Here is a 16597-nt window from a genome sequence, read left to right as displayed (position 1 = left end):
AAATGTGTTTGCTCTTGTCGGGAGAACAAGGTTAGCAGTTCACTCAGTTCCATCATTAAATATTTATCGTTGGAGATAGGTAGTTTTTGAATGCTTGATTATGATGTGTGCCGGTGTGTGTGTGCCTGCATATCGGTATGGATTCAATGTAGGTTCAGTACATTCGGATAAAGTAGATACACTGAATAGAAAAAAGATTGGTTGAGGGGTAATTTGCATCACTAATGTACGTGCGAAGAAGAGGGTATGCGTAGTTTGTTTTAGAAATAATTCTAACCGGCATGTTTGGTTTCATTTCTGTTCAAAAGTATTTTTGTGAAATCTCGCAGTATATTGAGCACCCATTCTCTCTCTCTCTCTCTCTCTCTCTCTCTCTCTCTCTCTCTCTCTCTCTCTCTCTCTCTCTCTCTCTCTCTCTCACACACACGTCTCCATCTCTGCATCACTGTCTGCAAGCCATTGAGTCCAGAAACTGTTCATCACATGTAGAGATCGTGCGTGTATAAGAGAGAGAGAGAGTTGGATCCATTCATCGGGTAGATTCCAGTATTTCCTCTGCTCGTCACAACCTTAACACTTACGCGGAGAAAGAGAGGGGGTGGGGGTTGGAGGTATGACGGAGCTACGAATTCATCAATGTTATCTCCCATGTCCGCATGACCAGTGACAAGGGCAGTGCAGAAGTGAAAAGGGGAGGCAATTCAGAATAGCCTTCTTCCAGCCACCCTTTTTTTCTTCTTCCCCCACCCCCACCCCTCCGCATTCCCCCCCCTTCTCCCTCCTTAAAAGCGCTCCCACTGCGCGAAGAAAGCTGAAGAAAAGCATAGACTTTCCCCCCTCCCCTCCCCTCCGTCAGTCCTTTTTACGAGTCTCACCAGACTTGGAATACCGCGATTGCGTGACGAGTGTTCCGTTCAATGCTCAATTCGCTGCAGTGGTTGCACACGATGTTGCCAGGAGGGGAAATAGACATGTGTTGGGGGGGCTGGAGGGAGGGGGGTTCCGGGCCGGGGGAGGGGGGGGGGACAGGGAGAGGAAATGATTGTGGTGGCAATGTAAAAGCTTTCAAAATGGAGATTCCGAAATACGATTGCAGGAGAGAGAGAGAGATATTTTGTTTATTGGTAGTCCACACTGTTTTAATGATTCTATATGAAGGGAAGAAAACTATTCCAGCTAACATGACTTTTAATGATGGGCCAGTTGAGAAAAGGTGGTTGCCTGTTGTTGGAAAGAAAATTGCCAAGATTGGTTCTGTTTTATGTCTAGAAACTAACAATGATGGTGGTTTTCTTCTTTTTGGTTTTGTTGTTGTTGCTTTTGTTTCTAATATAACGAGAATTTTCTCATCTGCTTCACACCCTGTGGGACGTTTGGTCTATGAGCAAGAAGCACGCGATGGGAAACATTCAGCTGGAGAAAACCCAGACTTTTTTTTTTTTTTCTTTTTTTTTTAATATCAGACAGTATTATGTTGCAATTTCTTTGTCGTTCATTGTGATCTGTTCTTGGTTTTTTTTCTGTCTACTGTTGGTTCTATTGCAGTTAGAACCGGCCATGATTAGAAAAAAGCACAACGAAGAAATGTGCACACACACACACACACACACACACACACACACACACACACACACACACACACACACACACACACACAAACACACACACACACACACACACACACACAGAGAGAGAGTATAAAGAAATACCCCATTTACTTTCTCTCTCTCTCCTCTCTCTCTCTCTCTCTCTCTCTCTCTCTCTCTCTCTCTCTCTCTCTCTCTCTCTTCAATATCCTTGTCAGTAAGGAATCATCAGTAGTTAAATAGTTTGTTTTATTTCGCCCTCAATCTCAAAACTTGTTTGCATGTCTACTTTTAATCCCAGAACAACCTTTCAATCCACACGATCAAAACACGCAGAATAAAAAGATTGACTTGAATAAACTCACAGAAAAACAGAATTTAGAAATATTGAATAATAGATAAATAATCAAACGAATAAAAAATGACAACAACAAGAAGCTTTCAATAAAATTTATTTCCTTGAAATGTGTGATTTTTTTTAAATGTCAGCCACAAGGTAACAAGAGACCGTAATTGTTGATGCATCGAGCATGGACTCTAACTTCCGCTCAGACCGGAAATGGAAACAGCCAATCAGGAGGCGCTCTGAGCAGCCTAGTTTCTGATCAGCCAATGAATCTCCTTGAGGATCCTTTTTTTTCCTTTTTTTTCTCTTTTTTTTAAGCCTTGCACATCCCTTTCACAATTTTGTGTATAGCTGGAGTGAAGTAATCCAATCTTCTTGTTTTGTGTCCATTAGTAATGGAGACTGCTATCATATAGCATCGATGACGTTGGTAAATAAAAACTATAGCGTATATCATGTTTACGTCCGCGTAGTCAGTACGGAAAAGCTGCCTGAAGCAATGATGCAAGATCACCTGAATTGTTGAGAAATTAGGACAATGTATAGCTGGTGTTGAAAGGAGCGAGAAATAGGGTGATTAATTCGTCCTCTCTCTCTCTCTCTCTCTCTCTCTCTCTCTCTCTCTGTGTGTGTGTCTGTCTATCTGAAACTGAGACCATGCACAGACGAGAATCTTGGGATTTAAAAAAAAAAAAAAAAGACAATGGGTTATGTGTGTCTTGAATACAAAGATAACTTATCCTTCAAGGTAAACTGTACTCGCTGGTCCCAGCCATGTCAAAGATAACTTGCCTGAAGGCACAAATGAATTATGTCTTGAATACGGCCCCTGATGGGCAAGGTAGAGGGGGTGTCGGGGTGCAACAGCTAAGGAGAGTTGGCAGTACGGCTGCAGGGTCGTGTGTCTTCATCAGCAATTAGAAGCGCGTGCCTTGCATCTTAATCTCGTGTCTCGTGTTCAGTGGTCCTTTGGGGAAAGCGGTGACTGGACAAGAGAGGACGGTGAAGGATTTGAAAGGGTGGGGTTTCTTTTCACAAAGCCCTCCCTCGTGTTCAGTGCAGTGTTGTGAGGTTGTGGACTGGGGAGTGACCTTGGTCCGTGCATGAAGCACTGGGTGCGTGGGACAGGGGCAAGATAAGAACAACTTTATTATCTCACGAAGATAAATTGCATCGGGTGCGGCAAAACACAACCAGATAATCAGCCAGCAATCACACACACACACACACACACACACACACACACACACACACACACACACACACACACACACACACACACACACACACTCTCTCTCTCTCTCTCTCTCTCTCTCTCTCAGATAGATATTTCTTAGATCGTAATTATGAATATAAATATTTTAAAGACATAAACGTTAACATTGCGCATATTGAATTGCACATTAACCCTGCATATTGCCCATTCATCATACATGTTATCATGTATTTTAAGCGAAATGAATTATTTTAGAAACTTGTGACAAATTACAATCTATTATGCACGCACTTGCACCTAAACTCACATGAAAGCACTCACACACACTCGCATGCGCACACAAACAAACACACACACACACACACACACACACACACGCATACACACACACACACACACACACACACACACACACACACACACACAGAGACCACACACACATGCGCGCGCGCGTGCGCAGTTCTCAAGAATTTAGAAGTTTAATTTTTGAACGTGGTCTAAAATGTCTGTAGCGTCATCCTGATGGCAGTGACTAATGAGGTAGGCTATCTGCCAATGAATTGTAAACCCATGGATACAGTGCTATCTTTATAGAATAGAATAGAATAAGTCTTTATTATCAAGTGTACCGGGGTCACAAGGAATATTGGGGGGCGATAGTACATAACAAGGTACGAACATAAATCGAAAATCATAACAAACACAGATACAGAAGAAATTAGGATACATACAAGCGCATATCAATATATAAAAATTAAAAAAAAATTGTGCACACTCACACATGCAAGCACTGCACACACACACACACACACACACACACACACACACACACACACACACACACACGTTTGAACAGAAGCCGCATATTACATGTGGAGACATTTGTGTTGGTTATTTTGTTAGTGTTGTTGTTTACTTAGGGTTTTTTTCCTTTTATTATATTGTGGATTACAAACAAAGGGGGCCGTTTTGGTCGATACATATAATGGACCTTTATTATTTTATTTTGTTTTACTTAATAATCTAAATGAGTGTCTTACACATACAAATGAAATCGGAATCTCCACCGTTTTCGTTGATACATATAATGGACCTTTATTTTATTTATTTTTATTTTTATTTTTTTCAAAAAATCTAAAATAGTGTCTTACAAATGAAATCGGAATCTCTACCGTTTTGGTTGATACATTATTTTATAATGGACCTTTATTTATCTATTTATTTATTTTTAATAATCTAAAATAGTGTCACACATACAAATGAAATTGGAATCGCTACCGTTTTGGTTAATGCATATAATGGACCTTTATTTTATTATAATCTAAATGAGCGTCTTACACATACAAATGAAATCGGAATTTCTACCGTTCTGGTTGATGCATAATTTTATAATGGACCTTTATTTTTATTTTTTTTTTTTTTTTAGTAGTCTAAAATAGTGCCTTACACATGCAAATGAAATCGGAATCTTCCCACAATTTTGGTTGATGCATAATTTTGAACTGGACTTTTATTTATTTATTTATTATTTTCTTAATAATCTAAAATAGTGTCTTATACATACAAATGAAGTCATAATCTCTACCGTTTTGGTTGATACATATAATGGACATCTATTTATTTATTTTATTATTTTTTCATAATCTGAAATAGTGTCTTACACATACAAATGAAATCGGAATCTCTACCGTTTTGGTTGATACATTATTTTATAATGGACCTTTATTTAATTAATTAAGGGGAGTAGGTTGAATGGTGAGTTTGGGGAAAGCTGGTAGATGAAGGGTGGAATTTGAAACAATATTTAAGTACAATTACAGAAAATTACTTAATGGATTTCGTGTAAGAGAAGCCATTAATCTAAACAAGCGAAACAACTGATAATGAATGTGTGTGTGTGTGTGCACGTGTGTGTGTGTGCACGTGTGTGTGTGTGTGTGTGTGTCCGCAGGATGGAGATGAAGCAGACAGTACGCGTACTGACGGTCCTGGCCGTCGGCTGCTTGCTGCTGGCGGTGGTGTGGTGTGAGGAGGACCAGCAAGGTGAGGAGCCACACTGCTGTCCTGGTCTGCTGACTTCTCTAAAGCTGTGCTCTTTGTTCTAATCCTTATCTCCATGTGCAGTGATGGCCTAGAGGTAACGCGTCCGCCTAGGAAGCGAGAGAATCTGAGCGCGCTGGTTCGAATCACGGCTCAGCCGCCGATATTTTCTCCCCCTCCACTCGACCTTGAGTGGTGATCTGGGCGCTAGTCATTCGGATGAGACGATAAACTGAGGTCCCGTGTGCAGCATGCACTTAGCGCACGTAAAAACCCACGGCAACAAAAGGGTTGTTCCTAGCAAAATTCTGTAGAAAAATCCACTTCGATAGGAAAAACGAATAAAACTGCACGCAGGAAAAAAAAATGGGTGGCGCTGTAGTATAGCGACGCACTCTCCCTGGGGAGAGCAGCCCGAATTTCACACAGAGAAATCTGTTGTGATAAAAAGAAATACAAATACATTTTTCTACTGTTAGGGGGTTGGTTCTAATCTTCTCTCTGCTCTACTGCTATGATTTATGTTTTAATCATTCTCCATTTATGTGATGTTGGGGTCTTTGCTGTGACCTTCTGTTTTTCTCTACTGCTGGGTTCTTTGTTATGATCCTTCTCCCTTTGTTCTAGTCTCGCTTCTTTACTGCTGGGCTCTTTGTTATGATCTTCTGTTTTCTCTACTGCTGGGTTCTTTGTTATGACCTTCTGTTTTCTCTACTGCTGGGTTCTTTGTTATGATCTTCTGTTTTCTCTACTGATGGGTTCTTTGTTATGATCATTCTGCCTTTGTTCTAATCTTCTGCCTGCTCTGATGCTTGGGTCTTTGGAGTACTCCCTACTTTAGTGCTAGGATCTTTGTTGTAATCTCTCACTTTCTACTTATGGGATCTTTGTTCTAACCCTCCCTACTTTAGTGCTAGGATCTTTGTTGTAATCTCTCACTTTCTACTTATGGGATCTTTGTTCTAACCCTCCCTACTTTAGTGCTAGGATCTTTGCTGTAATCTCTCTCACTTTCTACTACTGGGGTCTTTGTTCTAACCCTCCCTACTTTAGTGCTGGGATCTTTGTTGTAATCTCTCTCACTTTCTACTACTGGGGTCTTTGTTCTAACCCTCCCTACTTTAGTGCTAGGATCTTTGCTGTAATCTCTCTCACTTTCTACAACTGTGGTCTTTGTTCTAACCCTCCCTACTTTAGTGCTAGGATCTTTGCTGTAATCTCTCTCACTTTCTACAACTGTGGTCTTTGTTCTAACCCTCCCTACTTTAGTGCTAGGATCTTTGTTGTAATCTCTCACTTTCTACTACTGGGGTCTTTGTTCTAACCCTTCTCTCTACTTTAGTGCTAGGATCTTTGCTGTAATCTCTCTCACTTTCTACAACTGTGGTCTTTGTTCTAACCCTCCCTACTTTAGTGCTGGGATCTTTGTTGTAATCTATCTCACTTTATACTACTGGGGTCTTTGTTCTAACCCTCACTACTTTAGTGCTGGGATATTTGTTGTAATCTCTCTCACTTTCTACAACTGGGGTCTTTGTTCTAACCCTCCCTACTTTAGTGCTAGGATCTTTGTTGTAATCTCTCTCACTTTCTACTACTGGGGTCTTTGTTCTAACCCTCCCTACTTTAGTGCTAGGATCTTTGTTCTAATCCTTCTCCATACTCTTCTGTGAGATCGTTTTATCCTTCTGCATACGCTGCTGCTGGAATCTTTGTTCTGATGCTTTCCCAGCTTTTATGCCAGTATCTTTGTTCTGATCCGTCTGTCTGCTCTACTGCTGGGCTCTTTGTTTTGATTCTTCTCCCTTTGTTCTAATCTTCTCCCTCCCTGCTCCACTGCTGAGGGTCATTGTTTTGGTTTGCTACCATCTCTGTTTCTGGAGTCTTTGTTCTGATCTTCCGTCTTCTCCACTGCTGGGGTCTTTGTTCTAACCCTCCCTACTTTAGTGCTAGGATCTTTGTTGTAATCTCTCACTTTCTACAACTGGGGTCTTTGTTCTAACCCTCCCTACTTTAGTGCTAGGATCTTTGTTGCAATCTCTCTCACTTTCTACAACTGGGGTCTTTGTTCTAACCCTCCCTACTTAAGTGCTAGGATCTTTGTTGTAATCTCTCTCACTTTCTACAACTGGGGTCTTTGTTCTAACCCTTCTCCCTACTTTAGTGCTATGATCTTTGTTGTAATCTCTCACTTTCTACTTATGGGATCTTTGTTCTAACCCTCCCTACTTTAGTGCTAGGATCTTTGTTGTAATCTCTCACTTTCTACTACTGGGGTCTTTGTTCTAACCCTTCTCTCTACTTTAGTGCTAGGATATTTGTTGTAATCTCTCTCACTTTCTACAACTGGGGTCTTTGTTCTAACCCTCCCTACTTTAGTGCTAGGATCTTTGTTGTAATCTCTCTCACTTTCTACTACTGGGGTCTTTGTTCTAACCCTCCCTACTTTAGTGCTAGGATCTTTGTTCTCATCCTCTCCCTTTCTATTGCTGGGGTCTTGGTTCTAATCCTTCTGCCTACTGCTCTGGTGAGAACAAAAAAAACCACTACCAACACCACCAACAAAACCAGCAGTAAAGCAAATGATAGAATTGATGACTAACACCACCGATGTTCTCCTAAAAAAACAACAAAAAACACTTGAATACTTGAAGAGCAGATATATGTGAATGTGTAAGTATGCGAGTATGTAAATTATATATATATATATATATATATATATATATATATATATATATATATATATATATATATATATAGTGTGTGTGTGTTTATGTGCACTTATGTGTCTGCAGTACTGTTTGAGAAAACTAGAGGAATTGTGCTCATACATAAGATACTCCATATGTGGGTTTGTTTGTTTTTTTTCTAGAAAACAATATATGAATTGTGTTCTTTTCACATTACGATAGCTAAGCAAAGTGTCCTTAATTCTATGCTAAGTATAATGTCTGTTATATGTTATAAAATCACACTGTTGTCTACACATAATGAAAATGTGTCCACCATGACCAAGTTCATAAAAAAAAAATCTTTACTGCATAAGTTTACCAAAATTAAATGCTAATGAAACAAACACACACACACACACACACACACACACATACACACACACACACACACACACACACACACACACACACACACACACACACACACACACACACACACACGCACACACACACACACACACACACACACACACACAAGAAAAAACTAAACAAACAAAAACACTACCACCACCACCAACAAAAAAAAACCACAGCAAAGCAAACGATAGAATTGATTGTTAACATCGCCCACGTCCCCCTCGCTTCGGATCCACTCTGTTTACGCATACCCAGATTCAAAGACTTGACTGTTGGCCGCTGTATCTTTCTCTGTCTCTGGACCTTGCAGTTGGAATGAACTTCCTCTTTCGCTTCATCAGGTCTCCACACTCAGCTCTTTCAAGCCTGGCCTTAAAACCTACCTCTTCCCAAAATAGCTTCCTTTCCCTGCCTCTTCCTTGTCTTCAGTTTCTCCAGTTTTAGAGTTATGCATGCGTGTGAATGATTGGTGTGAAAGCGCTTTGATTTGTCTCTGCACAAGATTCAGCGCTATATAAATATCATTATTATTATTATAATGAATGAACGACTTCCAGGTGCCCAGCTGGAAGAGACAGAGGCCTCCCAGCTGAAGAAGCGGTCTGTGGCGGACCCCCGTGACGTTAGCCACCTGGACGAGGCCGGCCTTGATGACATGTACGACAACGACAAGAGGGGGTCTCTCTTCCGCTTCGGCAAGCGTGGGTCGCTGTTCCGCTTCGGCAAGCGGGGGTCCCTCTTCAGATTTGGCAAGCGTGGGTCTCTGTTCAGGTTCGGCAAGCGGGGATCCTTGTTCAGGTTCGGCAAGAGGGATGAGGATGGGGTGGAGGATGAGCTGGTGGTGTATCCCGATGGCTATCTGCCTGAGCCCTTTCGGTTGGTGCGGGAATCGGAGTGAACGTACCGAAGCTGCTGCTGTAATGGTGACGAAGAGGAAGAACACACACGGCGTAGAGACAATATGCAGGCCGTTTCCTTTTTAAAAAAAAAATTTTTCCGTTTAGTTTCAGTGAAGTGATTTTCACATCCGACATGGCTTGAGAAATTACAAGGAAGGAAAGGATCTGTTTATTTTGGGACTGTTAGTGGTATTCCTGAATACCATTTTTCACGTTTCATTTCTTCTTTTTTTTTTTTTTTTTTTTTTTTTTTTTTTTTTTTTGTCTCGTGCATTTTCATATCGTAATTGTTGCTCTCTCTCTCTCTCTCTCTCTCTCTCTCTCTCTCTCTCTCTCTCTCTCTCTCTTTCAGTCTCTTTCTTTCTCTCACACACTCTCTTTCTGTGCTGTCTTTTCTCTCTCATCTTCGCGTTTCGTTTCAGTAGTCATCGTCATTGTCTGTGTTACCATTCCCCCCCCCCCCTCCCCCCCTTCTCTCTTCTTTGGTTTCCACCTTTACCTTGCTGTCCTTTTCTATGTCCATTTATCTTTACGAAACATTTTAAAAACCGCTCCAACAGTTCAGTAATAGAAGATATTGTCCAAAAAAAAGGGGGCTATAAGACAACAGTATAGCTCATTTCTCTTTGCCTCGCACTGTCTGTCTGTCTGTCTGTCTCTCTCGCTCTCACACTCTCTCTCCGTCTGTCTCTTTCTGTCTCTGTCTCTGTCTCTCTCTTCTCTTTTCTCTCCCTCTATGTCCATCTCTCTCGCTCTCTCTCTCTCCTATCTCTGTCTCTTTCTTTTCTCTCTTTTTTTATCTTTCTGTGTCCATGTGTGTGTGTGTGTCTCTCTCTCTCTGTGTCCCTGTCTCTCTCTTCTCTCTTTTTTTAATTTTTCTGTGATCATCTCTCTCTCTCTCTCTCTCTCTCTCTCTCTCTCATTCTTTGTCTCTGTCTCTTTTTCCATCTCTCCCTTTTCTTCCCGCCCCCTCCCCCACCCCCCACCACTCTTCTTTTTTTTTTTTTTAACTTCTCAGCTTTAGGTTTTTACAGTAATAACCACGCCTATGCAGTTAGCTGATTCTCAAAGTTCTAGACCGTGAAATGAGTGACGCTGAATTAGCTTTCAGATGAAGGTGTCCAAAAGATGAAGAGTATTTACGAATGTCACCTTTTTTTATTAGCAAAAGTTAGCAAACAATGGCTGATCGTTACAATCATAGTCAGAAGAGTCCATGGATTTCTGTGTGAGGTCAATTCTTCATTACAACATGAATTCGATGTCGGAGATTTGCAGGAAACTACTCGAATGTTTTTTTTTTTACTGGTTTTAAAAGAAAATGTTCACAGGAAATAAATCAGGCCAGTTTTACCGTTTTTATTGGCATAGCTAAAATAGATAGCTGGTCGGATTTTATGTCACCAGTTGGAATAAACTTTACCAAAATACATTGATACTTTGTCTGCATTCATTACGGTGCGTCCTCTGTCTTACTCTGCGCCTGTCTCTGTGTCTTTCACTCTGTCTGTCTGTCTGTCTCTATCTATCTATCTATCTATCTATCTACTTTCTATCTATCTATCTCTCTGTATTTGTAACTATCTCTTATCTGTGTGTGTGTGTGTGTGTTGTTTACCACAACCACTACTACCACTGACACCACCATCATTGCTATTATTACTATTTTTCATTATTATTATTATTATTATTGTTGTTGCTATTATTATTGTTGTTCTATCATCATCATCATCATCATTATTATTATTATTATCATAAAGGTAACAATGGAATGGAATAGAATATGTCTTTATTACCAAGTGTACCGGGGTCACAAGGAATATTGGGGGGATAGTACATAACAAGATACGAGCATAAATCGAAAATCATACACAAACACATATACAGTAGAAATTAGGATACATACAAGCGCATATCAGTATAAAAAAAAAACTTGTGCACACTCACACATGCACTCACTGCACACACACATGTACGCACACACACACACACGCACACAAACTCTCACACACACACACACACACACACACACACACACGTTTGAACAGAAGCTGCATATTACATGTAGACGGGGCTGATGACTAGATCTTCAGGTGGATGGTTGTTGATTGCACAATTCTATTTATCATACTGGATTTGTTCGAGAGACAGGGCATTGACTGCTTTGGGGATAGTACAAACGATTACAAATTGGGTGTTTTCTGTATGTCACTGCAGTTTCAACAGACGCAAAAAGAACGAGAACAACAGTATCAGTATCAATAGCTCAAGGAAGCGTGACTGCGTTCAGTCAAATCCATATACGATACACCACATCTGGCAAGCAGATGCCTGACCAGCAGCGTAACCCAACGCGCTCAGTCAGGCCTTGAGAAAAAAAAAAGATTAAATAAATAAATAAATGAATAATAAAGCAGAAATAAAATAAAATAAAGAAAAATAATAAAAAAATAAAATAAAATAAATAAATATATAAATAAAATAGATACAAATAATAGATAAATACATAAACATACTACTACTACTAATAATAATAATATTTATAAGGCAAATAAATGTAAAGCACGCCGACACACATTCACACATGCACACACACACACACACACACACACACACACACACACAGATGCATAACAGATATGCAACAAACATGCAGTTTCACAGATATGAAAGCACAATCAGTACACATAAACGTACATGAGCCCCAACACACACACACACACACACACACACACACACACACACACACACGCACGCACGCACACACACACACACACACACACACACACACACACACGCACGCACGCACGCACACACACACACACACACACACACACACACACACACACACACACATTGCCCTGTGAGAACGACAACAAAGTAGCAAGCCATACCAGCAGAATGCATGTTCAACAGCAGGGAAAACCCACTGACCTGCCCCCCTCAACCTCTCTCTCGCTCTGCCGTCCTTTTAATAAATACCGTGATGACCCTCCGTAGAAAAACTGAATAATGTCATATGCTGAATTTTTGTCGGTGGTGTTGTTGGTGTTTGTGGGCAGCCTGGCCCTAAATGGGAGATTTTTTTTTTCTTTTCTTTTTTTTGTTTTTTTGTTGTTGTTTTTTTGTTGAGAAATGGATGTAAACATTATGTATTCATTCGTTCATTCATTCTTTCTTTCATTCATTTTTTCTTTCTTTCTTTCATTTGTTTTACTTACTTTTTTAATACTTTATTTATTTATTTATCTATTTATGTATTTATTTAATTTATTTACTGATTTATTTATTGATTTGTCTATGTATTTATTTATTCTTTGAATTCACCTCAGTGGTGTCATCCCTTCTCCTTCACGCTCATAATTGTAAGGCCAAAGGTCACCTAAAAGATCTACAATAACACACACACACACACACACACACACACACACACACACATATATATATATATATATACATATACATATATGAATATGTGGAGTGATGGCCTAGAGGTAATGCGTCCGCCTGGGAAGCGAGAGAATCTGAGCGCGCTGGTTCGAATCACGGCTCAGCCGCCGATATTTTCTCCCCCTCCACTAGACCTTGAGTGGTGGTCTGGGCGCTAGTCATTCGGATGAGACGATAAACCGAGGTCCCGTGCGCAGCATGCACTTAGCGCACGTAAAAGAACCCACGGCAACAAAAGGGTTGTTCCTGGTAAAATTCTGAAGAAAAATCCACTTCAATAGGAAAAACAAATATAACTGCACGCAGGAAAAAATACAACAACAGCAAAAAAAATGGGTGGCGCTGTAGTATAGCGACGCGCTGTCCCTGGGGAGAGCAGCCCAAATTTCACACAGAGAAATTTGTTGTGATAAAAAGAAATTTAAAAAAATAATAATAAAATAAATTATATATATATATATGTGTGTGTGTGTGTGTGTGTGTGTCTGTGTGTGTATTAACAACCAAAACTCGGGTAACAGACAGAAGCACATGATGTTAACGAACCATTTAAACAAGTCAAATTCCCTGCTGCCACGTCCAGTCCTTAGAAAAGATTTTTACCCGCAGCCTGAAAGGTTCAAAGGTCTCATAGCCTGTCCATTCACTGTGTGTAGGGCTTGGCACGGAAAGGCGGGGCCCAGTCCTCTCCTTCCGCCCTTCTGACTCTGCAAAGCTGTGTGCCTTGGCGTGGAGCCGCCGTGGCCGAGTCGGTTAAGCGTTGGACTTCTGACCCAGCGTTCACCAGTGATCGGGGTTCGAGTCTCGGAGTCAGCATGGTGTTGTGTCCTTGGGAAAGGCGCTTTACTCCGATGTTTTCTAACTCCACCCAGGTGTAAATGGGATACCTGACTTTGGTTGAGGACGGTTAACCCTTTCACCGCCAAGCTCGCATTTATGCACAGGCGTGGTAGAGGACCCATGTCACTGAAAGGTGACCCTTCTTTGGTCTGTTATCCATGAACCTACTGCTCTTAATGTTCGGTGGTAGGATAGGCCGTATTTTCTATACATCGCAGGGGGAATCCCCAGCTGTTCTTAGCCACTGTCTTTTCTGTGTTTATACCACAAGGGAATTTTGTACTCATAATTTGACTGGCTGTCAAAGGGTTAAAACGACGTACGGGGAGGACTGATCTCCGCCTTCCTTAGCCGACACAAATAACAGGAATTCACTGCCCTAACGTCCTTAGCCGACACAAATAACAGGAATTCACTGCCCTAACGTCCTTAGCCGACACAAATAACAGGAATTCACTGCCCTAACGTCCTTAGCCGACACAAATAACAGGAATTCACTGCCCTAACGTCCTTAGCCGACACAAATAACAGGAATTCACTGCCCTAACGTCCTTAGCCGACACAAATAACAGGAATTCACTGCCCTAACGTCCTTAGCCGACACAAATAACAGGAATTCACTGCCCTAACGTCCATAGCCGACACAAATAACGCTAACGTCCTTAGCCGACACAAATAACAGGAAGTTACTGCCCTAACGTCCTTAGCCGACACCAATAACAGGAATTCACTGCCCTAACGTCCTTAGCCGACACAAATAACAGGAAGTTACTGCCCTAACGTCCTTAGCCGACACAAATAACAGGAAGTTACTGCCCTAACGTCCTTAGCCGACACAAATAACAGGAATGCACTGCCCTAACGTCCTTAGCCGACACAAATAACAGGAAGTTACTGCCCTAACGTCCTTAGCCGACACAAATAACAGGAATGCACTGCCCTAACGTCCTTAGCCGACACAAATAACAGGAATGCACTGCCCTAACGTCCTTAGCCGACACCAATAACAGGAATTCACTGCCCTAACGTCCTTAGCCGACACAAATAACAGGAATTCACTGCCCTGACGACCGTAGATTACATCTACCAAAAGCAGCCATGTAACTCACTAAGTATGACCTTTTCGAGTCTGGCAGACAAAATAACTACAGACATATGAGCCGGCTGCTTACGAACACGACCCACAGCTGTCAATGTAATTAGTTACTGGCCATAAACCTGACGTCCTGCCAATGGTACCTTCTTGTCGTTGTCTTTGCCACGAGGACATGGCGACTTTTATCTCAACATCGACTTTTTGTTTTTATGCAGCCTCGCCAACCCGCCGGGCCAGCAACCCTGCGCGCCTCACTGATAGTCAGGAACAAGACATGATGGCCAAGAACTTCGTGTATAAAAACGAAGTACAAGCTGTGGACCGCGTCAGCTGGAGACAAGAGAGTGACAGAGTTATAACTGCAAGCTGTGTGTATGAGCTTTGGGGAATATCGAGAAGAGGAGTCATTTTATCGACGGCTTCAGTCAAATGTCGTTGATGGAGCAGTGTCGTTAGTTCTCTGGTCTCGGTCACTTAGAAGTAGTTCAAACACACACACACACACACACACACACACACACACACACACCAGCAAAGTGAGAGCTATATGATCAAGGGTTTCTCCATTACAATGGAAAATCATTTACAGCTGTGTCTTTTGTGAAGGACTATGACTCTCAAACTAGGAGGCAAGATTACACTGGCTACTAGTGCTGCAGCCTTGGGGGCTAGTTGGCCTTTGGGAATCATCCCAACGCCGACTGTCCTAAAACCCTCTTGGCGAGAGAGTGGGGATGTGACTTGGGCAAGACATTCTTAACTATAATCAAATTCTAGCCCAGATAGTTTGGACAGCAGTTGCCTCCTCTGCAGTTCTGATGGTCATAGTCGGACACGACTCACACACACACACACACACACACACACAGCAGACAGAGAGAGAGATAGAGAGAGAGAGAAAGAGATCTGTATATATAGAGAGAGATATATATATACAAAGAGAAGGAGATTTCTCTAGGTGAAATTTGAGCTGCTCTCCCCGTGGGAAAAGCGTGTCGCCACAGTACAGCGCCACCCATATACTTTTTCTTTTCTTTTTTTTTCCATCTGGCTGCAAGTGTAATCATTTTCCAATGAATGTTCCAACATAATTTTGCCAAAGACAACCCTTTCGTTGCCGTGAGTTCTTTTACGTGCGCAAGGTGCATGTAACACACAGGTCCACAGTTTATCGTCTCATGCGAATGACTAGCGTCCACATCAGCACTCATGATCTGGTGGAGGTGGAGAAGATACTGACGAGAGTGGGATTCGAACCTGTGGCCTCAGTCTCTCGCTTTCTATGTGGATCACTTGGCCACAACCACTTTTGCTGCTGTCCCATCACCCAGGGAGTTCAGCGGCATCTCCCCCACCTCCACGCCCTCACCCCCGACCATTCATCCCAACTCTCCCATACACCGCCATACCCAGGTTGTCCACCACAGTCCCAACACAAGATACAGCTTTGATTGTCCGTAAAACATGGAAAATTCCCTTACAGCTGCACGTTTAACGTAAAACATTTAGACACATTATCTATTTAGATTATATCGGTAACGGCGCCTGGTGGGTAAAGATTGGAGATTTTTCCGATCTCCCAGGTCAACATATGTGCAGACCAGCTTGTGCCTGAACCCCCTTCGTGTGTACACGCAAGCAGTAGATCAAAATACGCTCGCTAAAGACACTGTAATCCATGTCAGCGTTCGGTGGGTTATGGAAACAAGAACATACCCAGCATTCACCCCCACGCCCACCCCCCGAAAACGGAGTACGGCTGCCTACATGGCTGGGTAAAAACGGCCATACACGTAAAAGCCCACTCATTTACATACGAGTGAACGTGGGAGTTGCAGCCCACGAACGAAGAAGAAGAAGAAGAAGAAGACACATTAAAATTTCGAAATGCGTTATCAGAATACTATTTAAATCCATTCCTTATTCTTATTACCGCTCCATCATCCAACAGACTCCCCCCCCCCTCCTCCTTCCTCGCCCCCTCTTCCTCATATGCAACAGAACACTCACATTCAACAACAAAAGTAGGTAGAAG

General features: G+C 41.8%; 1 protein-coding gene across 1 annotated transcript in view; it reads left to right on the top strand.

Annotated features, from left to right (window-relative positions):
* Positions 1-9190, top strand: part of LOC143290140 (uncharacterized) — a 76399-nt gene extending 67209 nt beyond the window's left edge. Inside the window, exons 2-3 of the mRNA XM_076599436.1 lie at positions 5100-5191; positions 8835-9190. Of these exons, the coding sequence (XP_076455551.1) occupies positions 5101-5191; positions 8835-9175 (432 nt within the window). The 5' untranslated portion in view covers position 5100 and the 3' untranslated portion in view covers positions 9176-9190. The remainder of the gene's footprint in view (positions 1-5099; positions 5192-8834) is intronic.
* The last annotated feature ends 7407 nt before the right edge of the window (positions 9191-16597 follow it).

The sequence above is a fragment of the Babylonia areolata genome, chromosome 15 (genome assembly GCF_041734735.1).
Source record: "Babylonia areolata isolate BAREFJ2019XMU chromosome 15, ASM4173473v1, whole genome shotgun sequence".
Classification (NCBI taxonomy): Eukaryota; Metazoa; Mollusca; class Gastropoda; order Neogastropoda; family Buccinidae; genus Babylonia; species Babylonia areolata.
Note: the sequence above shows the minus strand (reverse complement) of the source record. Positions and strands in the feature narration are given on the sequence as shown.